Source organism: Antedon bifida, chromosome 7 (genome assembly GCF_963402885.1).
Source record: "Antedon bifida chromosome 7, ecAntBifi1.1, whole genome shotgun sequence".
Classification (NCBI taxonomy): domain Eukaryota; kingdom Metazoa; phylum Echinodermata; class Crinoidea; order Comatulida; family Antedonidae; genus Antedon; species Antedon bifida.
The window spans coordinates 3216915-3244122 of record NC_136232.1 but is presented as its reverse complement, the minus strand read 5'-3'; the positions used below and the strand labels follow the sequence as shown (position 1 = coordinate 3244122).

The 27208-nt window shown below is 33.8% G+C and overlaps 3 protein-coding genes across 4 annotated transcripts; 1 reads left to right on the top strand and 2 right to left on the bottom strand.

Annotated features, from left to right (window-relative positions):
* The first annotated feature begins 1290 nt into the window (after positions 1 to 1290).
* Positions 1291 to 15044, top strand: LOC144848670 (uncharacterized). Of its 2 annotated transcripts, XM_078705506.1 has the most exons (26): positions 1291 to 1390; positions 1567 to 2058; positions 2517 to 2651; positions 2963 to 3092; positions 3229 to 3370; positions 3779 to 3895; positions 4421 to 4684; positions 4986 to 5139; positions 5502 to 5636; positions 5946 to 6063; positions 6444 to 6591; positions 6797 to 6919; positions 7077 to 7328; positions 7575 to 7737; positions 8096 to 8226; positions 8539 to 8812; positions 9127 to 9260; positions 9462 to 9626; positions 9977 to 10156; positions 10352 to 10534; positions 10650 to 10835; positions 11357 to 11485; positions 12191 to 12328; positions 12895 to 13197; positions 13715 to 14520; positions 14934 to 15044. In XM_078705506.1, the coding sequence occupies exons 1-25, from the start codon at positions 1368 to 1370 to the stop codon at positions 14512 to 14514; spliced, it is 5019 nt and encodes a 1672-aa protein (XP_078561632.1). In that variant the 5' UTR covers positions 1291 to 1367; the 3' UTR covers positions 14515 to 14520; positions 14934 to 15044. The 2 variants fall into 2 exon arrangements, with proteins under 2 accessions (XP_078561632.1, XP_078561631.1); XM_078705505.1 differs by lacking the exon at positions 14934 to 15044 and having other exon boundaries at positions 13715 to 14733.
* LOC144848671 (calretinin-like) lies at positions 14798 to 20730 on the bottom strand. Its single transcript, XM_078705507.1, has 14 exons — positions 20715 to 20730; positions 20340 to 20436; positions 20198 to 20254; positions 20003 to 20080; positions 19709 to 19764; positions 19024 to 19056; positions 18588 to 18663; positions 18192 to 18248; positions 17830 to 17907; positions 17693 to 17748; positions 17337 to 17376; positions 17115 to 17168; positions 16563 to 16634; positions 14798 to 15906 (listed from the first exon to the last, which is right to left on the bottom strand). The coding sequence occupies exons 2-14, from the start codon at positions 20415 to 20417 to the stop codon at positions 15796 to 15798; spliced, it is 846 nt and encodes a 281-aa protein (XP_078561633.1). The 5' UTR covers positions 20418 to 20436; positions 20715 to 20730; the 3' UTR covers positions 14798 to 15795.
* Positions 20731 to 21204: 474 nt separating this feature from the next.
* LOC144847565 (NAD-dependent protein deacetylase sirtuin-3-like) lies at positions 21205 to 25901 on the bottom strand. Its single transcript, XM_078703991.1, has 8 exons — positions 25370 to 25901; positions 25005 to 25203; positions 24554 to 24700; positions 23846 to 24078; positions 23375 to 23475; positions 22588 to 22755; positions 22156 to 22368; positions 21205 to 21790 (listed from the first exon to the last, which is right to left on the bottom strand). The coding sequence occupies exons 1-8, from the start codon at positions 25479 to 25481 to the stop codon at positions 21440 to 21442; spliced, it is 1524 nt and encodes a 507-aa protein (XP_078560117.1). The 5' UTR covers positions 25482 to 25901; the 3' UTR covers positions 21205 to 21439.
* Positions 25902 to 27208: the final 1307 nt, after the last annotated feature.

The window sequence follows — 27208 nt, the reverse complement described above, 5'->3', positions numbered from 1 at the left end:
CTTTGCTATTGCTATATAAAATGGTATGCACAGATCAGCTGGTCGCTCGATTGCAATCGATCGATCGATCGGTAAAATTACTCCATTGTCTACCTAAATTTAAGTTTAAATATTAACCACCATTTAAGCTGTTTTTTAGTTTTATTCCAAAATTATTTATATCTACCAAGCTCTCTTCTTTGTTTTCTACCTAATACTATCTCCATCCTCTATTCAACAGTCTTATGCCTATTTTGTTTTATTTCTTTTATTCATGTCCACTCAGGAAGCGCTTGCCTGATATATATCGATCTATCTTGTCCAAGTAACTTCACTTGCTCTGCTAACTTTTCTGGCTGTTTTACTTTATTGTTTTGATTCAGCTTTTCGCTTTTTTTTGTATCTCCATTGCGTAGTGTATGTACCGTCTGTAACCCCTGTTTGTCTCTGTCTATGAACATTGATCCAAATTTTTTTCAATTAAGTGGGAACTACCTGGTCAAAGTAGATTGATAATAAATAACACGTTAGTATTATAGTATGTACGAGAGGCTTAATGACATTTGAATGTTAAAGCAAATATTTGTGTTGCGAAACATTCAACCCGGAAGGCGCTCTGGTATCGCCTAATCAACTTCTTATATTCATAATTCAATGATTCAAGGGAGGCGAGGAGGTACTTGAGAGAGTCTGTCTGTACACGACGTGGTATGTTTACCCATTTTTGATTATCAGTTGATACGTATACCGGTATGCCTACTTGTTTTAATATTGGGTTGAAAAAGTTCAACACAGAAAGCGTTGGCATTACCTTTATCAACTTCTTAAAGAGATGAGAAAGAAAGGGATGTGACTTCGAAGTACTTGCAAAAAGAACAATACATTAAGTGTTTTTAATACGGCGCTGATATCAAGTTTCTTCCAACAAACATTCCAATTTCACATTATATAGTGAACTGTTGGAACTCAAGCGATAGGAAACGCAAATATAGTTTACCCATTCCCAAAATTAACTTAACCCTCTAAATATCTCTCTTTTAAAATAGAAGAAAAAATATATCATCATCATCCTCAGAAACTTTAAGGTCAAAAGTTGTGCTGTTTCGAAATACCCTACAATATTTTTAGGGGTTTCCCCTTTACTGTACTACAGCTTTCTTCTCATGTGAACAGGAAATTATCTATCCGGAGTAATGGTCGTATAATAATATGCATTTTCCGTCTGCTAATTCAGGAAACTGACACTTTGAATACTTTTGAAATGGATTGACTGTAAACTTTCACAACAGGAATTCATTTGACGTTTCAATAGTTTCTTTCATTGTTTTTTTCAATACTCTGTTACAACAAGTCATATTTATGGTAGCAGTTTAGTTTAAAAATACAGAATGGACTCAATGCAATGGTTTATGTAAGTAATTATCATGTAGGGTTTCGTAAAAACAGATTTTCAAAATTCATAATTTTGCTTCAAAATACCTGTTTTATTCGCGCACTTCCAAACTAACATATTAACTGGCTACACCGTAAATGGAATCTTACAGTCAAACTGAAGTTAATGAATCAATTTTTGTTTTACTAATTAAGGTTGATTATTTTGGTAACTACGTCATCAGGAGATGATCTGCTGCTATGGACAGAGGAAGTGGACACAGGTAACCCATCGCTACCTACTGCTAAAATCCAAACTCTGCCTGCAGACCCTACGACATATGCACCGAGCCTAATATCTACTGGAAAAATCCAGACGTCTTTTAAATACAATGTTGCACCGGGGAAGTTTGTTGCACTAGATACTGATCATCTTGATCAGGTGATATTTTTTAGCGCTAGTTTGCGTACGTCTATATTTAAAGGGACAATTGATACAGGGAGTAACAGTGCTAGTAGAGTATTCGGTGGAACCTCTAAAAGTGTCGAAGGAATTGCAGTCGACTGGTTGGCCAAAAATATATATTATATTGACCAATCATACAACTGGATTTTCCTTATGAATCATAGAGACAAGCAACGTTATATTATGTTAGTGAGAGATGGATTAGACAAACCGCGTGGAATAGCAGTTCATCCAACTAAGGGGTAATGTTGCATATTTCTTTTCTAGAAACAAAGCAATCGTTATCAAAGTGATCATTGTTTTTCTTATGTAGTAATTTGGACTTTATTTGAAAGTAGTAGAAACCACATGATATTTCAGTGAACATTTTTATTTTTTAAATTGTATCCTATAGACTGATAATCAAGAAAAGGTAAATACATTAAGAAAAATACAAACATTACAAGTTAAATTTTTAATAGTGTATTGGTCTTCATCAAAGGTTTAATGTAATAATCCTTCTAATTTTTAGATTGTTTTGAATAACCTGAATTTTTAAAATATACAGTAATTGACTAATAATTACAAACAATTCTAAAATCTCAGATCAGAGAGCCATTTTTCGTCACTGTGCAGTATCACAAAAATTGTTTGTGTTCCGCTAATTCGCAAAACACTGTTGTGGTCAGATATCGTAAGTAATGACTTGTCTCTTTCATAGACTTCTCTTCTGGAGTGACTGTGGAAAAGTGCCAAAAATAGAAAAATCAAATCTTGATGGAACCAATAGAACAGAGTTGATCACCACTGATATAACTTCACCGAATGGACTGTCTGTTGACTATTCGGACGACAGGTAGGCCTGAACTTATGCTTTTAGTTATGGATGCATGCCACAATAATTTAAGTAGTGAGGTGAGGGATTCATGGGAAGCAGGAAGGTCTGTTTTCTGGTCACGATACTGACAATAATGTTGATTTGCCTTTTAAAGTGGTCAGTTTGAAATGTCCCACAATTGTGATTACATCTTTTACAGTGACTGTAGCCTATACACTTAAAGAAATGTCATAATAAACAAATATTCTAAGTCTAACGATGATAAACGCTGACGTGACGCATAAATGTAGCTAATATCAAATTATGTAGTTTGTTTATGTATGTTTTAGACTTTACTGGACAGACGTTGATGAAGAGTTTTCTAAAGTTGAGTCATGTGATCTTAACGGAGCCAATCGACGCATCCTTTTTAGAAAACCCAGATCAACTTCAGAGTTCTTTAAATTGAAAGTACATAAGGTAATGGGAAGTGGACTTGGTATATAATATACAGTAAAGTAATTTGTAGTAAATAAATAACCCAGAGATTTGAATGTGTTTGTTACTCATTGAATATATTATAATTGTCTTTAATAATGTAAATGATGTTTTTCAGGATTACGTTTACATAACTGATTGGAATCTTAAACTATGGTGTATACATAAAGCTTCCGGACAGGTCTACTTTAGCTTAAATCTACAATCCCGTCCATATGATGTTACAATATATGGAGACGATAGTCAAGTTAATCAACAATGTAAGAAGCCTAACATTGGTATTTTCGTTTACTAATTACATGTTACTAATCTAGTGACAAAACAAATGAAATGGGTATAAAATCACGACACACCGATTGGAGGCGCTAATTTGTCCACGCTTACACACAGTTAATTCTCAATGTTTACGTTGCTAAGCTATTCAATATTGCAGTATAATTTCAAAGGCAACTTAAATTTTGAAATAGTTAGATTATAATGTGAGATGAGTTAGAGAACAAAGAAATATTAGGAGAGAGATCGACTTAGTTTGCAATTTTTACAAAACAAGCACATTTTAAAAATGTCCACTTTTGTTCTCATATCTTTATTATCCAAGTAAGCATATATTAAGATGTAAATGATAAGCTGTGTTGTTTTATATTAACGTCAACATTTTAATATTTTAGCCCCTTGTTTGAGCAATCCTTGTTCGCAAGTTTGTACCAGTGCTGGTAATGGTGAATATAGATGTCTCTGTAGAGAATCATTTAATATTTTGCCTGATGGAAAAACATGTCAACGAGGTACGTACTAGTTTATACAAAAGTTGAAATAGAAATATAAAGGTTTTTGGATTCTATAAAATGTAAATGTGTTAAACATTTCTGTGAAAGAAACATTCATTGTATTTTGATGTGTCATATTTTCATACAAATCAGTGGCATCTCTATTCCTATTCCGTTACGTAACATCCGATTCTAGTACGGTGTCATGTCTAGAAACAATAAACTGCGGAGCTGTTTCATGTCAAGCGACGGTAATATACTTATCCACAACACACGAATGACACATTTCAATACCTAACCTAACCTATTAAAAAATCAATATCTAAAATGTCAAAGACATGTCTAAAATAATGTTAATTATTGCACAGATGGTTTTCCCTATTCTGGCGTAATTCTACGAAATAATTGGCAAGTAATACGCAACCATGTAATCCTGATGTAAAGCTATACTTGGTTGTAGTTATGATTATTTTTATGTCATCACAATGCCCCCTGGATCAATCTGAGATTAAATTAATTAATGTAAGTTACCCTTTTTTCCAGATAACTTCGTTGCCACACCAGTTATACTTTTCTCAAATCAAACCTCTGTTTGTAAGCTGACATCAAACTTTCCACACACACTCTCTCCAAACGATCCTCTTGTCGGATTACTGAACAATCAACGTTTGGTCGTTGCAATAGAGGCAGACGTCAGGCGACGCATTTTGTTCTTTTCGGATGACGCTGCTAAATCCATATTCAGTTTAGATTTAAAGATACAAGGTAGACGAAGGCTGATTTCCGCAAATCTAGGAACAGTGAAAGGTATGTCGGCCATAATAATGCTAGCTAATGCTACATATCTCTATTTATACCAGTATTATCTCAAGTTAAGTTATTTGTATGGAAACATTTTTCAGAAACTGAAATTGTCAAATGTCCACAGATTTAGTAATACCATACGACTATGTCACTTACAATGATGTAAGGTAACAATGTGTCGAAGTGTCGATGTTTGCATGCTTTGTTTACTTTACGTAAACTGTTGGTACGATAATCTGAGTTATAATAATTAAGTTACTGCTTCGTTTGAAGACGTTTTTACAAGAATAGTTTATGTTCTTAGGAATTGCTGTTGACTACCTTTCTCAGACATTATATTGGACTGATTCCGGTAATAACCATGTCATGACGTCGTCGTATAATGGACAGTACCGCCATGTTCTGTTAGATACAGATATTGTGCAACCAACAAGTATTGAAGTCGATCCAATTCAAAGGTAATCATCGCAAAAAGTACTTGTTCATTTAAATATATGCCTATTGAAGCATAACTAGCTCCCAACAGAATTGTGGCAGAATTGTCCCGGTGGCAGTTTGTTCTCATGTGATGCATTTTTCGTACTGGAATTCCTTAAATCGGTTTATTTGCACTCGTTGGAATTGGAGTTGGATTCTTTATTATTCATTCAGAAATGTAATGCGCATGCGTGGTTATTATAACATGATGAACCGCCATGCGGAACTCTGAATGCTAAGTATCTTGAACTTATGTTTTTTTTTTAAATATTATGCATGTCTATACCATCTTTGATTCAAAGTTTGCTTATATTTAATAAAACGTGTGTCGTGTCTTTGGTAGATACATCTTCTGGGTAGAGGTCGGATTGTCTAAACATATAGAACGTGCTGGACTTGATGGGAGTAACAGAAAGATAATCGTGGACACACAGCTGGGTATAGCAAATGGAATGACCATTGACTTCAAATCAAATAGGTAAACTAGTGAAGTAAAAATCATTTCTAATGGAGGAGTTAAATTGCAAACATTGTTAGACTTTTTACTTTAACTTCCGTTGGCATACTGTAGTATTCTTAGCACTTCCGTGTTATCATAACTTCCACCTCAGTATTCATTTCTGTTTCCATACTACTTTTGAGAGTCACTACCGTTCACAGTACTTCGACTACCCCGTTTTGGCCACCACCTTTGTACTTTCTGGAAATCCACTTCTCTTTTTTTTTTATTGAATTTCATAACCGTGGTCTTTTTTTTACACATTTTTCAAACTTCTATTTTTTTAAGATTATATTTTGCTGATAAATCGTCTGGTGCTATTCAATCTGTTGATTATGATGGAAAGTCAAGACAGGTTTTATACGTTAAAGCGGGCTCTGTATTTTCTGACATGGATATTTTCCAGGTATTGCTTACAACTTTATAAAGTCCTAATACTATTAACTAATTAAATTCAACCTATGACATACGATCGACAATGTTTCACTAATTTCGATCATTCTTTCAAAAACAATAATTGCCTTTTACATTTCGCAAGATTTAATAAATCATGTATTAGTACTGTATGATGACTGCTTTTGTACATTAACAAACATTATATTCTGGTAGCATGCACATTGCCTTAGTGGATATGCATGGCACAACACAACAACATTCCGATTTCAAGTGCACACGGTCCTATAAATATAGACATTATCAGTAGCAAAAAGTAACACTATTTTTATATTTATTTATTTCATCTTACTTATATAAAAAATATTGATTCAAAATATGTTACTTCAAAAGGATTTTCTGATATGGACTGAATTGCCACCCAATAATGGTCTTCATGTATTGAATCGAGAAACTGGAGAGTTCTTACGTTCTATTCCAACTTCTGGAAGAGCATATGGAATCTCCACGCTGGATTTCTCACGACAACCGAATGGAACCAGTAAGTAATGTTATCTGAACATTTGGCGGGAAATCAGCCAGCATTCCAATCATACGCAGTTCTAATGTGACCTTGTCTCCACACACTCCAAGTTTGAATAGATACAACGTTGCAGTTTAACTAAAGAACATATTATTTATATAGCTATTATTAAAAGTATAGATGGTCAGTAGTTACTTAGTCTTTTTATTATTTGTAATCATAGGTCCATGTATGATCGAAAATGGTGGCTGTGAGCAAATCTGTCTCCCAGCAGGACTGAGTAATAGCAGTACGTGCTTGTGTTCTACCGGTTTCACTGCAGTAGAAAATGGAAATTGCACTAATAGTAAGTAGGCCTAACTGACTTGGCCTAAAATTTAAACTCTATTTTTGTTTTAAAAAGTGTTATGGCCAATAAGGTAACGTAAACACATATTTAAACCTTCTTTCTCGTTGTTGCTGTGCATTATGTATAACAATTCATATTGTACTTCGCTTAATAGATATTGTGGAAGACAACTTCTTACTTGTAGCAGACACGGGGCGTAAAACAGCATATCAAATTGACGTGCATACACAAAGTACAACGAACCATGCCCACACAGCACTGTACATGGGTCCTTTTGAAAACCCAATTGCAATTGCCTTTGATCCAGTTCATCGCTACGTGTACGTGAGTGACGTCAATGCGCGTATGATTATGAGATCATTACTCGATGGCAGGGAGCTCGAAATCGTTCATCGTAACGTTTATGGTTTGTACAAATAAACAGAGTACTCTAAATGAAAACAAATCCCTGGAAGCATCTGTTATGATTTTTGTAGTACTGATGGCGGTTTAGGGGAACGTCAGAAAGTGATTTTTTTTTATAGGCCTATCTAATCTAATAATTTAATATTTAAAATCGTAGGCCTGGACTTATATAAAATATCTGTGATATTCTAAACTTCATTATGTTAGCATAACATTTGAATAAATGAATATTGCTTTCTTTTATTAGCTTGTGATGGGCTTGCAGTTGACCATATTCACCGATTGCTGTTTTGGCCAGATGGCATCAATGGCACCATCAATGTCTCTGGATTAGATGGTAGTAACAAGACCGTGCTGATAAATTCAAACATAGAGAAACCAAGAGCGATTGCAGTTGATCCAATAAGAGGGTAATGATAATGAAGCTAATTATTGAAACTACCAACTAGTCTAAATATAGTCGTGTATGTTAGTACTATAATTGTTAAATAATCAATTAAGTTTATGTTACTGTTACTTATATATCATTTTCTCAAATTCTCTAGTTTGGATTACCATCGATAAACTCTCGAAATTATCTTTTAAAGTAGTTCACACATAGTTGCCCATATTCCACATGTAGGAACATCAATTTTTTTTGTATAATCATCATAATACTGATGTTGACGATTTCACATGCATTGTCGATGGAAATTTATTGTGGTCTGTGATGTACTAGGTCTATTATGTTATTATATTGTTATTAAGACGCCTTTCATACATTCACAGCTTGTTATTCTGGACAGACTGGGGATCTAGTAACACGAACATTGAAAGCTCTTGGATGGATGGAACTAATCGACGTATTCTGGTCGATACAGATATCGGTTGGCCTAATGGTCTTGCACTGGAGACTGAAAGTAAGTTTGAAAACATTTTCATCTTGATTCAATGTAGTAGTAGGTAATGTCCATACTGAGTGGAAAGTATTAACGATCAAACGTACAAATTCAGATATTTTTTGGGGAGTTAAGAATTCATTTTGAACTAACTTCATGAAAAGAATTGGATATACGTGGAAAAGAGAGGTGTAAATTAAATGTTTTGCAGCACGTACCCAGCCGATTTTACGCAATGACTTTTAAGTGAATATATATTCTTATGCTGGTTTGGTTATAGACTGGTTTTGGAGTTAGTCAAACCTACCTTAACTCAAATGTTTTATGTTACAGGTCAATTCCTGTATTGGTGCGACGCACAAGTAAACAAGATCGAACGAGTGAAGTACGACGGTTCTCATCGCACCGTAATGAAGCAGCTTGACTTTCTTTCTCACACGTTTGGCATTGCTGTCGATGGTACTTACATTTATTTTACAGACTGGAATAAGAAAACACTTATGCGCATGAACAAGGTCGAAAACGATGAACCAGTTTCTGTTGGCGAGGACGTTTTTGGAAAGCTCAGTGGTCTGGTGCTGTATAAGTCACGTGATTTACAAACTGGAAAGTTATTTACTTATTTGCAATAATTAGATACGGTGTCATAATCAGACTGAACTTCCTTTTGGTCATATGTACAAAATAGATATCAATAAAATAAACAAAAATAGACACATAGATGTAATAAGCGATAAACGTGAGATAATTATATCTATAATATATAAAGTGTAATTGTTTTATGTTTTGTCTGTCTTCTTCATCTGATATTTCGATTTATCTCATAACTTCATAACCTTTTTGGGTACAGATGTTTTTGTTAACATTTTATATTACAATTATAACGTTACAATTGTTAACGTTTTATATTACAATTATAGGTGAAACGTCTTGTACTCAGAACAATGGTGGATGTAGTAAGCTTTGCCTGGCAACGCCTAACGGACGAACATGCGCATGTCCACTAGGAAATGTCTTGGCTGACGATGGTATTTTGTGTAGGCCTAGTACTATTGGTAAGATTGTGCGTTATTAACACTTTTATTATCGCATTCATTAATGAGTGCGCTATGAATCTTTCAGCTTTTGCCAAAACTAATATAGATGATCGTATGTATTTGTAGTGATGTAATTATATAGTATTGTAATACAAAAATAAGCTACATTATCATTATCTTTGCAATTTCTAGTATAATCATTTTATTTCTTTATTTAAGGATGTCCTCTTGATATACCAAATGGAAAGACAACTGGTTGTGACAGAAGAGCCAATTCAACGTGTTCGATAGTATGCAATTCTGGTTATCAGACGATATCGACAAACAATGTCACTTGTTTGCAGTCTGGGGAATGGGATGGTTTTGTAGAGCTAGTTTGTATCGGTAAGTACCGAATTTTAGAAGACTTTTTTGTTGGATTATTTACCGACCTATCGCGTGACAAAACAAAAGAGCTTGCCGGCGAATAGTATGCAGATGAATGTTTATTCGTTGAAACTGACTGTTTTGTGCAACATTTATTTAATATTTTGCCATAGAGGGCCGCATAAGCAAATTACAAAATACAATACATAACGTACACGTGATACAGAATTGATTATTCAAATGGGATACGTGTTAGTATGTGTGTATGTGTGATAAAAGGCATTTATCATTACTCGTACATTTATACAAACGAACTCATTTTTCATGTTGTTTATTCCATTCGATGGTATGATTGTATCTTCACTTAGAAACACTTTGTCCACACTTACGAACACCAGCCAATGCTGGCGGAGACTGCACAAATTTAAGAAAACCCGGAGAAGTATGTAACTTTCAATGCTCTGAGGGTCACATGATCACGTTTGGTGACGTCAGACGTGAATGCCAAGATGACGGCACTTGGTCAGGAAACGATTTATTGTGTCAAGGTAGGGTCGTAAAATTAGTATCTAGTCATAAGCGTTGACATCAACTTGACATACACCGAAGAGCGACTCATCAACTTCGCTAAATAAAAGAGTAGAAACAATGCGGTCGAGACCCAACAGTGTGACTATTAATACCGATTGATTGCATGAATATAAAATGTGTACATTAATGTTTACCTGTTTATTTGTATTTAGCTATTGCTTGTCCTGCATTGGTTGTTCCGAATTTTGCGAACAGCGAGCGATGCCCTAAACCGTCTCTTTTCCGATCCATTTGCTCTTTCCGTTGTAAGCCAGGAAGTGAAAAAGTTAGTGGAGATGAAACCAGAGTTTGTCAAGCAGATGGAACGTGGTCTGGACAAGCATTGTCTTGCTCAGGTATAACAGATTGATCAGTACTAATTTGGGTAAAGGGTGGGACGTGTTTCCGATTAGTGGTGTAAGATTTTGTAGACTGTGCCGTTAAGTGTTTTTTCTTTAAATATGTTTTTAGAAATTCAAAGGAGATGTCCAGAATTGCCTATTCTTCCTGGTGTTGAAGTGGTTCTATGCTTAGAACCAGTATCTAACTCAGTTTGCATATTCCAGTGTGCAGACGACCATTTTCAAGTTGCTGGAAGTTTTCATCGTATCTGCCAGCAGGATGGTACCTGGACAGGAAGTCAACTTATTTGTCAAGGTTAGTATGCTTTCTCTTTTACAGAACCATCCATTCCATAATTATTATATTATCTGCAGATAATATAATAATTATGTCCAGTATCAGATTATAAAAAAATCAGTTTTATATCTATAGAGATTCGCATGTCCTACATACCGGTGTGCCTAATAATATATATAAAAAAAACAGTGTTTTCTATGTATATAAATCCCAATGCAACTTACTGAAAAGATAACAATGCTGCGGTGGCTCGATCACAATGGAGATTCAAAATTTAAAAAATAAGCAAAAAGCTAAATCAAAACGACAAAGTAAAACAGCCAGAAAAATGTGCAGAGCTTTCGGGCAAAACTGTTAGTTCTTCATTAGTGCATGTGAGAGTACAATAATTATTAATGATGTTTTAGCCATATTAATATCGAATATAATTGTATTTGTTGAATGATAATTAGAAATATTGAAGCTAGCAAAAATGACCTGCTATGGTCTTACATTTCATCCTACTCTTACTGTACATTTTGTATATGCTTTGATGATAGAACTTGCATTTGTAAACTCTCTTCAAAATAAATCTGTTGAATTGGGAGACCTAATTACAGAGACGTGTTCAGTCAGCGACGCATCCGCTGATGTTGTCTGGTTGAGAAATGACGAACTATTAGAAGAAGGTATGTTGTTTGTGTTTTTTAAGATGTAAGGGGAAACTTAATATTTATAAATGAAAATATTTATATATTTAAAAAGATAATACACAAACATAAAAAAAAATGTTTATTTATCAAAATGATTATATTTTGAAATGAAATAAAGGTGAGTGAAACACACAAAAGAAAAAAAAATGTTGTTTGTGTTTTCAAAAACCAGGGTTGCCAGGAGGAATGGGGGTTGAATTAAAATTTGTCAGGCAACATATTGCATAATTAAATACTTCAATTAGTTTGTTTGTTTTGAATCTACAATAATAATAGAATAGTAGAGAACATTTTCAGTTGAGAAAAATGCTTGAAAAGTCATAGATTAAATCCGGAAATTAAAAAGAAAACATTTGTGTTTATCAGCGATTTGCGACGAAGCTTCTTTAATGCAAATCATTTTCTCGATATTTTTAATAATATTATTGTTAGTTTAACTAAGGCAATATATCGACAGGATGCTGAGCTCCGGAGATCAAAGCGTTTATCTGTGGCTGCGACACGATCAGTTCCACGCCACTTATATACAACACCATGTGCCGCAGTGAATATGTCCATAGTACAGTACTGTTGGTATTTGTCGCAGCCAGGAATAAGATCAAAAGACTGATACGAGTTTCTATATTGGCTCGAGTGTCCTGTTATTATCTTTCCTTGGTTTAACTTTTGTATGTTTTTTAGGACAAGCAACGGATGGTATTCTTGCTCTGCCTGGAGGAATCTTGTTCATAGCTTCTGTGTCTTTCATTCATCAAGCAAAGTATACATGTCGTGCTACAGGACAAAACAATAATTTAATACAACAACAAATGTTTATAGGTGAATCAACTTCAGTAATATTATAATCACAATGATACATTTTAACGATAGTGAGCAAATGGCCATATTTTAATGATTCCTCATGTCGCTCAACACGGTTTTCAAGGAAGGGTCGATTATATATACCTCTTTATTTTGAATTTTAAACTTTGTTATGTTACATAAGGGATGCAGTTTTGTTTTATGTACGACGAGCATGATTTCCCTTGTAGGCGAATACAAGTTTTTTGATTTTCCTTGATTTAGTGAGGATACAATAATGTAAGTTTAAGAAGAAAGCGAAAGGAACGTAGGTTAAACTAAAGTGATTTGTTTTATACATTTTTACGTTACCGTTTTTAATATAACGTTTGGATATTTATAATTGGTTCACAGTAGCTAAGCGTTTGATCAAACGTCAAGAACATGATTACACACCCACACGTACAATAGCCTCATTGCGATGATTTCAGTGTCGTGATTTGGTCAATAAAAACTTGGAGCTTTTTTGAAAAAGCTTTATGAACTGAATCTGTAATATCAATTTCCTTGTCTTTACAATGGTCTATATTATATTTTGTGCACAGAGGTAATGGTTGGCGATCTATTAACTACAAAACCCAGTAATATAACACGTAGTTTTGGTGACAATCATGTGTTCAGCTGTAGACTGGCAGAAGATACGTATTCAATAACGTGGGAAAAGGATGGTGAGGTCATAACCAGTAACGAACATGTGTATAGTTTGCCAGATGGAAGTTTAAACATTACCACAATTACTGCTGAAGATGCAGGAAGATACGCATGCGTCGTAATGGCAGACGGTAATGTGGTTCTCCAAGTAGAGTATGCCTTTCTCGCTGTACAATCTCAAATTAAAGACATTGTTGGTAAGTAACTGACTTGACTAATCACTGTCTTTAACTAACTAAACTAAAACACATTATTTGATTATAAATAATAATTTTCTGCATTAGCCTCTCATGTATAATATATTTGTTGTTTATGTTTACCAGCGTCATGGCAGGTAGTATCAGAATAGGTTAACATACCCCATTTGGTTCAGTGATTTTTGTTATGCTATGTATTGTACAATGTATTACTGCAAAGACAAAACCACACATGTCAGCATGCGTATGCAGTATAACAAGGCCATATACATGGTTGCAGTCGCGTGCTCAAGTTAGTGTTTACCGACAAACCAACCGACCGACCGACCGACCAACCAACTGACTGACCAACCGACCGACCGACATAGTGAGCTGTAGAGTCGCGTTACACGCGACAAAAAACAATGGCCAAATATTAATCTTATTATAGTGTGTTTACGTGGCAACCCTTAAATTTATAATTATCCCTGATAACGAAAAATGAAATAAAAGAAATGTTTTGTTTAATATAATATAGAATGTGGAATTGTTACATCACCAGAGGCGTTACTTGATCAGAAAAAGCGCAGTGCAGGCAGTGGACGTGTGGTTGGTGGAAGAGAATCCGTGAGAGGTTCTGCTCCGTGGATAGTACGACTCTTCCACTCTCGCAAAAGGACACATTTCTGCGGAGGATTAATCGTTAACTCCGAATGGATAGTAACAGCAGCTCACTGCATTAATAGTCTTAAATTCCAAGTGAAAAAGAGGAATACTCTTATTCGTGTGGCTGACCACGACTCTGTATATAAAGAATCTGAAGAAGAGTTTTTCAAAATTGCGAAGATTGTTACGCACGAAGATTTCAGTCCTGACACTTTCAACGCTGATATTGCCATGATTAAGCTTGAGAAACCAATTTCAAACTTTACAGACTACGTTAGGCCAATATGCTTACCGACAAAAAACCTAACCGCGAGAGCCTTGAAAAGGAACCAACTTGGTCGAGTAAACGGTTGGGGGAGTCTCAGGAAAGGTGGCCCAAAACCACGGTTTATGAATGAGGTATATGTCCCTGTCGTTGACCAAAGAAGATGTATTTCCTCCACAAGACACACAGTGACAGGTAATATGTTCTGTGCTGGATACAAGCGAAAAGTGCAAGACGCCTGCCAAGGAGATAGTGGCGGGCCTTTTTCTATTTTGCACGATGACCGTTGGTATTTGTTCGGGATAGTCAGTTGGGGTGAAGGTTGCGGACAATCAGGAAAATATGGATTTTACACTAGAGTTCCATCTTTTCTTGATTGGATTCGTGACATAATTACGGTAGGATAGAATTATGTACGTAAATGATTAAGAATATAAACATCTTATATTGTGAGTAAAAATGAGTTTATTTAGTGAAATCCCGCCATTTGTTTACATACCCTAAAAATAATGTACATGATATAGGTCAAAATAATGAATTGACAGTGTAATTGTTATAGAATACTTATTGACTTAAGATACTTGATCTTTTATAAGCAGGAATTAACAATAGTTTAATTCACCTGTAATCATTTAAAATTTATAAATGTAAATAAAAGTCAATAACTTTAAATAAATACATAAAAATAAATAAAGTACCGTATACCATTTATTTTAATACCAACGAGAACGTAATTAAATAACACGAAAAAGAGTATATATTTAATTTTTATTTTGGTAAAAAGAAATAAGAAAACCTTTAAGCCGACTGTATTTTTTTAGAATAGAATTTCCGCAAATCGGATCATATCGGGTGCACTCGGTCGTTTTTCCGAACATAAGCCGAACTCATGATTATCTCAACACCTGAATATACCATCGGTCAGAACCAACACAACATATCGGAAAACTGCATTGAATGTTTTAAACAAGCTCTCAGACTATATCGTCTAGCTAAAACACAAATGCTAAATGAAAGCCACTTATTGGCTGATTATAAACTTGTGGGTATGCATATCAAGAGCGGGCTAGTTTGAATAACAATCGCTAGCACGTGAAGCAAGCATATTCTCTTTGATTATTTTCGTCATTCTCCTGTATAGGAAGCTGTGAAAGGAGTGAGTTTATATAGCTTTAATGGGTACGTACACTTATTAATGCATCGTTATTGGTAATATATTTGTATACTTTTCTTTAATAAAAGTTTATATTTGAGAACAAAACAGTGAGTGAAAATTCATTTTATTTTCACTCTCCGCTGGTTCAAGTAAACCACTACGTCATACGTATGCGTCTGCTTTCAGGCGAGTTACTCTTTACTTATGTAATCATCTATAGGTATGTTTACTGTCCGTACATATAAATATGTAAATCGAAATTGTTTACTTGTTTAATCAATTCCACCACCTTAGAATAAAGCTACAGTATGTGCAAACTTACCTACTGAAAAAACAAACTGTGTTTATGAAAGTTTAAACAAAATTATGAATCTTACTTTCAACCTACATTCTTTTAAATTTGGAATTATTAGTTTTCCACCTGCAATGGAAATGTAACATGTAATCTGACTATAAATGGAAAATTAGCGATCATTTTATTCTTCATGTTTGAGGGTATCTTGCCAAAAACATCGTTTACATATCTTGAAAGTTATAGCATCAGTTCACGTAGTTCGCTTTTCTGAAATACGTTGTCTTTGTTCTTGTCCAACAATAACGTCATTTGCTTTGTGTAACTTTCGATTTCTTTGGCGTTAACGTCCTGAAGTGGAAACATAATATGTTTATTAAAGCTAAAAATAAAATAGCATTATTCATGAAAGCCTGCTTTACATTACAGTAATATTTCATATATCTATCCCACTATTGTTTTGTATCATTATTTTGGATGTTGGATAAGTTGTATTGTCTTATTGTCTTTTTGTTTCAAGAATTGTAACGTGGTTTTAGCCATTTCGTTTCCGATATACCACTACAACACACAACTGTTCAGAAACATATATTAACATGCGTAGAAAGACTGTTATGCTTGGTTTTTACTAGAGATAACGCAAGGACGTGGCGCGTCGGGGAAAAAGAAGGCGACGCTATGTATTATTGTAAGGCATCTTTATAGTTAAAAAGTGTATGTAGTTTAAATACAGTAAAGAGGGAGAGACAGACAGAGAAAATAAAGGAAATAAATTTTGTCGAGGATAAGGAAATGCTGATGGTAATTATAAGTTGCACAATATGTTTTTTTAGCTTGATATTGAATTAAGAATAGGTATACACATGATACACTCTCTGTATGACATTACTATAATTTAGGACATTTTGTTAGAATTTAACAAAAAGGTGGAAGACGTATTACTGTTAAAAGAATAACAACTTTAGAGAAGTAGAAATAACTGATAGTTAAACATCTTTTGTACTTACACCACCACTGTTTTCCATGAAGTCTTTCATAAAACTGAATAATTCATCGCCATCAAGAGTGTTATCATTGTTCTTTAAAAACAAACAATTAAAGCATTTATATAATTATGAAAACAATTTCATCTGGTTTCGCTGTAGGCCTAGTAGTAGGTATAGGTAAATAGACCTACTAAGCAGTCTAGCTGGTTAGCTAACGAAACTGTTTGACACGCAGGCTTTCCACTGGTTTATAATTTATGAACTTTACCCAAACATTTATAATAATCAATCGAAACAGTATTCCCAGCATAGTTATAGTATTTCTTAAACCATGTCATATTATTATATGAAAACATCTCAATGCACCAATGGAGAGTGAAGTTGTAAATAAATCTAATACTTCTTTTTTATACCAAACAAAAGTAATAGAACGTTACATTGTACAGTATAATTTAAAACTTAAGGGTCTTTCACACCTGAACAGACCCTTAATGCACGAGTTATAGAACAAGGTTTTACACATGCGCATTACAATTTATTTTTGTACATAATGCAGAAAATAGTTTCATTTACCTTATCATAGTGCGCAAATATTCTGTTGAAGTTATTGATGGTCATAGGTGCTCCCTGAATAAATAAACATAATATTTGTGAATAATTAGAAAATCATATATATCATCATAATAACCGATTCTTAGTATATTTAGACATTAAATTGTCGTAGGTAAGATCGCGAAAATTAAGAGGTACTTTATATCAAACGTGGTCAACCAGATTCAACTACTTCAAAATTACCTTAAATTTTGCAATGAAATTTTCTTCAATCGGCAAGAGTCTGTAAACAATTCATATAATTATTATCATTATAAAACATCTTTAAGGCAAAGATAAAAAGTAAATTACATACATAGGAAAAATCTGTAAGGATAGAAATATTCGCTCATAAGTGTTTTTTTCTTAGTACTCCTGTTTTTAAACAAAATTTCAGGTGGTTTGTACATAATTAGTGGCAACATTGGTCTTGAAAAATATTTGTAGTGAACAAGAGTTTGCTATTCAATGTAGGCCTCGTTTGGAGGATGAGGGCTAACTATTTTAATACGGTGACACTACTCTGTAGTCAAGTTTATGGTAAAACACAACACTCTTACTCAAACATTTCCTTTATGTCCAATTTGCCATCTCTATTGGTATCGAAAAACTGCAACTGTAAGAGAAGACAATATTATTAGGTAACACTAAAACACAAACATTTACAGAGAGGTTATCTATTCTAATGGTAACTCACAATGTTTTTCTTATACTCTTGCAGTGAACCAGTACCGTCGGTCTTATAATTTTCCTTCATCAAATCTCCAAGAAATTTCTAGAACAAAAAATTCAGATAAATCATTTTTTATTCTGGATATTTTCTATTATTTAAAAAAAATTTAAATACGGTTTATATAAATATTTTCCATTGCCATTGAAATATTGTAATATCATGCTTAACTGCTAATTTTGTTACAAAATTTAAAAATCTTTTTTTTTTTACAGGCTCCTGATTGGCTGATTGTTGTGACGTCTACACACAGACAGGTAACAATCATGTCATTATTACCTTATATCATGCATTACTATTACTGGATAGTCTTTGTAAATTTGACTTACATCCAGTTCTCCACTTTCAATGTAACCATTACCATCAGTGTCATACTTTTTCCATATCTAATTAATAGTAATTATAAATGAAAAATATGATTGTTTATTAAGTAATTAATATACTTACAACTTTTATAAGGACAGAAAATGTACAGTTATATATCCCGGATAATAACATTTACAAGTTAAAATGACGGATAATTGTTAGAATGAGAAAGGATGGAGAAAAACTAATGCATAATTAAAAGAATAGAACTAGGGCAGCAAAGTACCGAAGATAACTTGCCTAGAAAGGAAGGTATGCGTCTAAAATTAAAAAGCCAATTAGATAATACCAAGGTAAATCTACATTTCAAAAAAACAAATTTTCACAAAAAAAATCATCTACGTTTGATTGATAAATACCTTTATAAAGTCTACACTGTGTACACCAGTTTTTGAACGGAATTTTCCAAGAAATACTTGTTTTAGAGCGGCATTGCTAAAATGAATTGTGTTGATTAGTGTCATGGCAATAGATACATTAATAAATAAATAAAATGAATAGGCCAAACTTAAGTCAAACTCTGGTTGTGGTAAGATTCCATGCAACTTGCCCCTAAAAATATTGGTTTCAATGGAGCTTTGTAATTGTATTTAACTACTGTGGAGTCTCAGTGTACTTATTATAAAGTATAAATTACGTCAGAGTAGGGCAAAACATCTGACTAAATGGAGCTTTCTCGCTAAGTGCTACTTAGAGTGCAATTACTTTTTATGGCTTAGTTTTATTTTCCATTTCATGAACTTGTTTGGAAAAAATAAACCTATATTTGATTTAATAATGTCAATGCTTACTTACTTTGAAGGGGATGGATCTTTTATTATGAACAAACTGAAAAGAAAAAAAAATAGGTTGTCTAGCTAATTTTAGTCTATTATCACTTTCTGGAAAGTATACTCAAAATAATAATTCAAATGAATGTGACTAGTGTAAAACAAACTAATATTAACAATTGTTGGAATATCCACGTGTGTCGGCGCTGTGCGTAAAAAATAATTACATTTAAATAATCCACAGTGACAAAATGCTATCTTGGAATTTGTTTATACTTAACAAAATACAGATATATCTGTAGATACAGTATTTTTATGAATAGAAAGGTTGGATGTGTTTATATCAATCTGTAATGACTAAACCCTAAACAATTCACCTTTTATTGTAGATTGAAAATAATTTCTACTCATTCTTATTGTTATTTGAAAACAATACAAATCTATGAAGGATATAGACAATGCTGTGTCAAGGTCTGTAACTTATTGCAATAGGATATGCGTATGATATGAATACAAATCGTATAGAATATAAAAACACTCTATCGGTAAAACATGTGATCTAATTTGCTAAACTTGTTGTGTATGTTCATTATTCCAACAATACACGTATCATTTAAGTCAACTTTAGCGTCTCATATATATTTTTTAAATCATAAATTATCCACTTAACTTTACTTGTCAAAAAAATAATAATTATATGTTTGTCATACCTCTGCATTTCCCTGAGATTCAGTCTTTTATCGTCGTTACCATCACAAATTTTCAACTAAATAAAAAGATTGGACAGTCCTGTCAATCATAAATAGTTTAATATATGTCTACGGATAATTTCTGATGTTATGCTTGCGTTTTGAGAATGATAACAATGTAAGGCCTAATTTTAAGCTAAATCAATTTAAATTACGACCTACCATGTATAAATATGATTGTTGATAATGATATTAGTAGCCTAATTTAGTACTATAAGAGAAATTATTTCTCCATGGTATAAGAGAAAATCTTACAATATGTTTTTTGTACAAATCCATATTATCACGTGACAGATCACCTTTTCCAGAATTCAACAAATCATCAGTTAGTTTCTGAAATAAATAAAATACATCACTACATAGACAAATGTAGGCCTACAGTGCTACTGCTTCTGTATTAGTATTACTCGCATTATGTACTATGTAATCAATTTTTTGCTAATTTCTTACCTCTAGTTCTTTTAGTTCGATATATCCGTTTTTGTCAGCGTCATAGTTTCTCCAAATCTATCAATAATTTAAACAAATAGTTTTTATTTAATACCGGTAATTATAATACTATAATTTGTTTGGAAAATATCAAGTACCGTACCTTCATAAACTCATCTTCTGTGATACCAGCATTTAACTTAAACTGCTTGAGAAAATCTTTTGACTGTTGCTGAGCCATCTGAGTGTTGTAAAAGTACCTTAGAAAAATAATAATTCAGTTGTTTTTTGCGAACTTCGCTTTAAAACACCCTTTGCTGTAACGTTAAATGCTAAACTTGAAAAGATACTCACGAGAATAAAGAAAGGTCGTATGACGATTAGGTATAGTAATAGTTGTTTAAAAAACAATGCAGCACACATTGGCTATGCTTATTTAAAAAGAAATGTCCTAACTATTTTGCTATTAATTCTTTCATTTTAGACTAACGTCGCTGTTATCAAAGGTAAAATATAAGAAAAAAAACAGTGTACTTACAAAAACAGAAGCGTTTCAGAAATAGAATAAACACAATTAATTTGTATCAAGTATAGTTAATCTGAGACTCCGATATAAACTAACAAGTTTACAATTGAAAAACGGTATTCAATGTCTAAATAGTTCAGAATCCTTGAATTCTTCTAACCATTGTAACCCCTAACCGCACATTGTCTTTTATCGAGGTCCCATTTATTCAAATGAAGTATATAAATCAGCCTTTATGATGCTTGCTTTAGATCGTTGCGTTTTGACAATAGTCTACTCTCTGGATCCCTGTTACCAAACATGTTAATAGATTGTATAGACCTAACCCCAAAGAATTAAAAGCTTAAATGAATCAAACGCATGGAGCATTTTGCCCGTGCAAAGTTGTCACAACTCAGCCAATGGTATAAATCTCTAAATCTTGCTCAGTAGGTTAAAGCACCAACAATAACTCCCATGCCCATAATCATTGCGCGTACTGACTGAAACAAATCTATTATGTTTGTGAAGATTTATTATCCAAACGGCTCTAAAAAAACATTTTGAATGTTTTTAGGAATATTTTAGTTTCAAGCCTACTATATAAGTTACAGTACACCATCAGTTTCAATGTGTTGTGAAATGTTGGTGCCAGAATCCCTATGTAGTATACTTCCATATTACCATTATGTCCTTGCTTATGAAATCACTCGAGCATAAAAGATGATCCAAGTGGTGTTGTGACATCATTATCATTTCTACTCTAGGTTATCACTAGAACTAGTACTTTCTTCACCACTACTAGTTGATTCATCGCTACTTGAGTTTTCTTTCTTAGAAAAGTAAGTTGGCCTTTTGGCAAGTTGTGGCAATCGTATACTACTTGCTGCAGATTGTTGCTGTTTTCTACGAACATCCAACACGGAATCGGACTTAATCTGCCGTATAGCAGTGTGTATATTACGTGTGCTTGGATGTGATCTCAACAGGCCGTTTTTAGAAGACATTGGATCTGATTGAGCACCATCTAACGGTTTTGTGCCATTATTTGAATTGTTTGTTTGTTTTTTTAATTTCTCTACTGCTTTATCCTTTTCAGCTTGCTCTTCCTATTAAAATAATTAAATACAATGATGTTTTAGGGATCGTAATTAGTATACAAATGTTCGGCCCATTCCAACAATAATTGTTTTGATACCTTATAATACACCTAAAACACCCTGACCACAATATACTTCCCCAAATCCACTATTTCCTTTCCTGACTAAACCAGTTTGTGAATGACAAAAATCTATGCAGTTGCGGTAGGAATGAATATCCAATGCCTTAATAGTTCATTGATTATGTACAGTATGATCCTATTTTAGTTCAGACTGCATCCACGGAAGGATGGTACTTTAAATATTTGTGTCATGTCAAAAAAAAAAAAGATAATCTATGCTTGGTGGACATGTCATGTTTAATCAAAACTTACCAACTTCTTTTCACACTCTATTATAAGATCATCCATTGCTTTCTTCCAACCTAGAACTTGAGCAAACTTGCGGACACCTTCAACAAGATCGCCCTCTCTTACCACATCACTCACTCGCTTTTTGGATTTAAATGGCTCAACAATTTCCCGGTTGATTAGTAGTCGAGGGATGTAGCCTCTTACTGAATTAACAATATCAGCAAATGGGTAAACCTGAAAAAATTATATATAATTCAACACTAGAAAAGAGGGCAACTGAACATATCAAATGAAGGCTTATTTAAAACAGATTTACAGAAAAAACATTTACAGTATCCTTTTAATATCTTCTAAGAGGGTATACGCTTAATAATTAACTATGAAATTTGTAATCCCGGAGTTACCCTTTAAGATCAAGAAAATGAATGGGTTTGTAGTCTAGTTTTTTTTTACCTGTAGTGATGTCCCCATAACAATAAGTAGATCACACTGTGGAAAGTCTTTAAGATAGTAGAAAAACCTCTTGGGAAGATCTTCACCGAAGAACACAATGTCCGGCTTTACAACACCAAAACACGATCTTTTACAACACTTTGGTACATTGCCTGACAGAATTGTAGCCTTAAGAAAAATAAAATTAAAATACCAATACTATTATTTAAAGTATTCCTTCTCACACCTAAGCTCTACAATACGCTTAAGGGGGTGGGGGGGGGGGGGTGGGGTATGTTGACATAAGCACTCACACACTGGTTCCTTTCAATTTTGTTCAGTTGACATAAAAGCTCTTGCACAACTTAATCCTTTCAGTTTTTGAGTTGCATTGAGTGTCATGTTGACACAAGCCATTCGTTATAGAAAACCATTCTTTATGTTGACACGGAACTCAACTCAGTTTAACTAATGTTGACATAAGCACTCACACACTGGTTCCTTTAAACTTTTTTCAGTTCAGTTCAGTTGACAAAAGCGCTCTTGCGAACTAGTTCCTTTCAGTTGAGTTTAGATAATTTGAGTTGCATTGAGTTTCATGTTGACATAAGCCATTCGTTATAGAAAACCCATTTTTTAACTAATGTTGACATAAGCACTTGCACTCTGGTTCCTTTCAATTTTGTCAGTTCTGTTCAGTTGACATAAAAGCTTTTGCGCAACTTGTTCCTTTCATTTGAGTTAAGATAATTTGAGTTGCATTGAGGTTCATGTCGACATAAGTCATACGTTATAGAACCATTCTTACCTTGATTTCATGGCCATTACTCTTTGATCCGCATTTAACACATGATGCAGTTGAGAATGTCCCATGGGCTTCTACCAGCTTCACAGCAGGAATACCAGCCACTGGTAAAGAACAATTATTAGAATATTTAATATTTAATGAATTAATATCACTTAATAAATATTACTTTTGATCCTAAATCCATGAACACCCTGTAAGTCCTTTTATAACAAAATGTTCTGTTCGAACTATTGAAAACAGATCAGCACCAGCTGACTGGGAAATTATTAATCTGGATATATTTCTTGGAAACATGCAGCTTCTTATTTCATCCAATTGAATCAGACAGAAGCACTTGTACACAGCAGGGTTAAAAGACCCTCCTTTGGAACACGACTGATCAGGGGACACCCTATTAAACGGACACTTTCATGGGTCCTGAAAGTGACACCTAAGGGGTTCTACTGTGTTTTAATCTTATTATTGACATACATCTCTCAAGTCCATCAATATTCTGTGTGTACATCCTCAAAAGCAGTCCTTTCTCATGAAGCATCCTTACAAAATAGTGAACATAGTTTGGCTTGAAGTTTCCAGGATATAGCTCCCTGGCCAAGGCAAAGAATGGTCGAGGATCCTTGTGGAAGTAGTCAATGTCAAATATAGCTTCTGGATATGGAATTCGGTACTGCTGTAGATTGTCATATAGACCAGTGCCAGGGGTTCTGGAAAAAAAAAAATAGCATACAAAATGATATCCTTTTCTGTATATTGAATCATGCATATATTTTACTTATAATTTGAGTGCAAATTTCTCTCTGGATATAACAGGGAGTCTCACTGGCAATACACTGCTACTCAGTCTCAAGGCCAAAATATTGATATTATACTATTTCATAAAGCACATGTGCGGATGTTGGGCCAAGTGTTTTTTTATTTGCATTGGTTTATTTTAGAGGCAGTTTTACAGCTTTTGAAATTGATATTTGAGTATTCACACAAATGGAAATTCTGTACGCATTTGATACTACAATCATGCATCTAGATTTTATAACAAATACATCTACAATGCTATAATCATACAGTAAGCATCTCTCTCTCTCCCCCTCTATTGCCATATAGTCATGCTGTATTTTCATGTCAGTATACAATATACTCTAGAACATTAGGGGCATATGTACAATATTAGTTATGTATTACCTGAAATCTGGTATTCCACTAGGTGTGCTAATGCCAGCTCCTGCCATCACAACAATATTCTTACTTTTTTTACTTAGAATCCATCTAGCCACATCTTCTAATGATTTGCAAGTGTGACTGCTTGAGGAAATTGAACGAGTCACACACCTTAAGAAAATAAATTTTTTTTAAAAAGGTTAGGTAGGACAGAAGAATAGATGAGCTGGAATTTGATAAAGTAAGTCAAGTTGATTTCATTCAGTCTCCCATCCAAGAACAAAACGGGGTCCAACGTTGCTTAACTGGATCTTACGAGAACCATTATGGCCATAATATGTCTAACCCAGATTGAATCCCTCTGTTAAAACCAAAATCCAACCACCAACAATTCATTTTACTTTTAAGCACAGCCTTGCACTCTATGTGTATGCATGTTTATGAAAATAATAGAGAAATATAATTTCAATGTTACCTTGTTGCAGATGTACTCTTTTCTCGTAAGGTTAACTTTTGAAAAGATTTTTCAAGTCCAACTTCTGACTTTTGAGGACTTGATTTCTGACGGAAATTTCTTCTTGGATTGAGATTATTGACACTACTGGAAGACGCTGATGTATGGATATCACTACTGGGGATATTAGTGGATAAACTTGTCTTTGGTCTTGTGCTTTCTAAGAGAAACAGTTATTATATAAATGTTAAACTGATAAAGCTTGTCGACATCCTCCGCTGGGGTTCAGATTGGCATACTGTGTAGCTGGCGCCCAACTTTCATAAGGTTCAAAATAATATTAATTAATTAAGTCATTGTACACCTCTCTAGGCCTAAAAACTTACCCTTCTTTGCATGCCTTTTCCCTCCTCCTGATGAAGACTTTTTCTTTACTGATTTGGTCACATTTCTTTGCATGTTTGCTAATAACAATTTGGCATTAAATCTCAACAACATAACATATGATAGGCTCAGCTAGAGTAGTAGCCTATAGTAGGCCAACTCAAGGCTAAGCCTAATTAGTAGCCACTCTTAGATTAACGAGAGGGAGTATACAGTAGTACCAGGCTAGGCCCTGTCCCCCTTGGCCTAGGCCTACTAGGCTGCAACAGTGGCCGTTTTTAGTTGCAGGGGGAGAGAGGTAAGTGCAAGTGGTCTTGTCACTATTGTCACTGGTCAGGCAATCCTTGGTTAGTGGGCTAGGGCCTAGGCCTAGCCAAACTTTGGCCTACGATTTTTTTTTTGAACTAAACACATACAATGTTCGCCCAATGCTATGATGATGACAGTAGTATAGTAAATTATTAGCTCATAATGTGACAGAAAAGGTCCAAATAAAAGACATTTAAATCGCGGCCATCATGATGAAGTCATGACAACATTATAAGTGGTATGAATATGAAACGCGAAATGTGCCAACTGTGAATCGTCGTCGTCAATCCAACTACTGTATGCTTTTCATTTCATTTTTTTTTCATTTTATCAAAATCTCAATTGCCAGTGGCGGCGAAGACTTTACTTGTGTGTAGACAAAAAAGCTATAAAAATAAATAAAACATTTTTAAAAAGCAGATATAAAAAATATAAAAAACAGTACATTAACAATTTTGTCATAAAAAACTGAAGAAAAAAAATCGATCAGAAAACATTATCATTAATATGCATTGTTTTTATTCCTATTCATTTAGAATAATCTGTTTTATTTCATTGCATTTCAACTGTTCCATATTTTTTTGAGTAACAAAAGAGGTTGGAGGATCAACCAAAGCAAATTACAACCAAATATAAAAAATAAATATAACAAATAAATATAATTATCAACATTAGGCATAATAGCTTTAAAAAATGCTTGCTATTAATTTGTGATATTCTTCTTTTACACTACTTTGTAATCATTGTTTAATAATATTCCTTTGTTTAGATTAAAATTAATTATTCGCATTGTATTGTTGTTATTGGAATCAACAAGAATTACACATTGAAACTAACGTCATATTCGTATTTTAAACCAAAAGGCATGTCGTAGAGGTTCTTGAACTGACGAATCATGAATTATAGGTATATCGTATTTAGTACACAAATTACACGAATTTTAAAATCTGTATTTTGATATATTATACCGTAAACATACCGTATATTATTATTCCCTTTTAATAGTCATAATCAAATTATATGTTATATTTTCTCACGGGAGATGTATCCACTGACGAAAGGTGTTGACGATCGTGGTCAATGGGTCCGGACCTAGCAGCTCTATTTTTCAAAATGTTCTTAGTTCAGCCCCAACGCTGGTAAGGCTGGTCCTGGATATACAGTATTTTGTTTCATGTATAAGTGACAATTTCCGGGGACCTAGGAGCTCTATTTTTCAAAAGATTTAAGAATAGCCAAAGATACGATTTCAGTAATAACAACAACTTTTTTCCATAACAATTTTCCAGCATGGAGGGCAAACAAACAAACATTTTTCGGCCTTATTAGCGTTTATGGTGACCGTATCGGAAGTATCTTCATCGGGGACTTCCTTGACGTTCGCATTATTAAACACCAAAAATGTTATCTATTGTTACTAGTCGCGCCCTAGATCCGCCCCAGATCGTGAGGTGCTGTACAGCCAATAGTGAACGAAACTGTTTATAGCGTGTCTATGATCGATATCTACGTTGCTCTTTTTACACCTCCGA

Coding starts and splice junctions, on each gene's coding strand:
- LOC144847565 (XM_078703991.1), bottom strand. CDS start 25,481: ATGTTGTTGAGATTTAATGCCAAATTGTTATTAGCAAACATGCAAAGA. Junction 24,079..24,553: donor AGTGGAATACCAGATTTCAG/GTAATACATAAC, acceptor TTTTTTTTCCAG/AACCCCTGGCACTGGTCTAT. Junction 22,756..23,374: donor GTAATGGCCATGAAATCAAG/GTAAGAATGGTT, acceptor ATTTTTCTTAAG/GCTACAATTCTGTCAGGCAA.
- LOC144848670 (XM_078705506.1), top strand. CDS start 1,368: ATGGACTCAATGCAATGGTTTAT. Junction 3,896..4,420: donor TGGAAAAACATGTCAACGAG/GTACGTACTAGT, acceptor CCTTTTTTCCAG/ATAACTTCGTTGCCACACCA. Junction 9,627..9,976: donor TGTAGAGCTAGTTTGTATCG/GTAAGTACCGAA, acceptor ATCTTCACTTAG/AAACACTTTGTCCACACTTA.
- LOC144848671 (XM_078705507.1), bottom strand. CDS start 20,417: ATGGCTCAGCAACAGTCAAAAGATTTTCTCAAGCAGTTTAAGTTAAAT. Junction 17,749..17,829: donor AAGAGTATAAGAAAAACATT/GTGAGTTACCAT, acceptor CTTCTCTTACAG/TTGCAGTTTTTCGATACCAA. Junction 16,635..17,114: donor TATTTGCGCACTATGATAAG/GTAAATGAAACT, acceptor TTGTTTTTAAAG/AACAATGATAACACTCTTGA.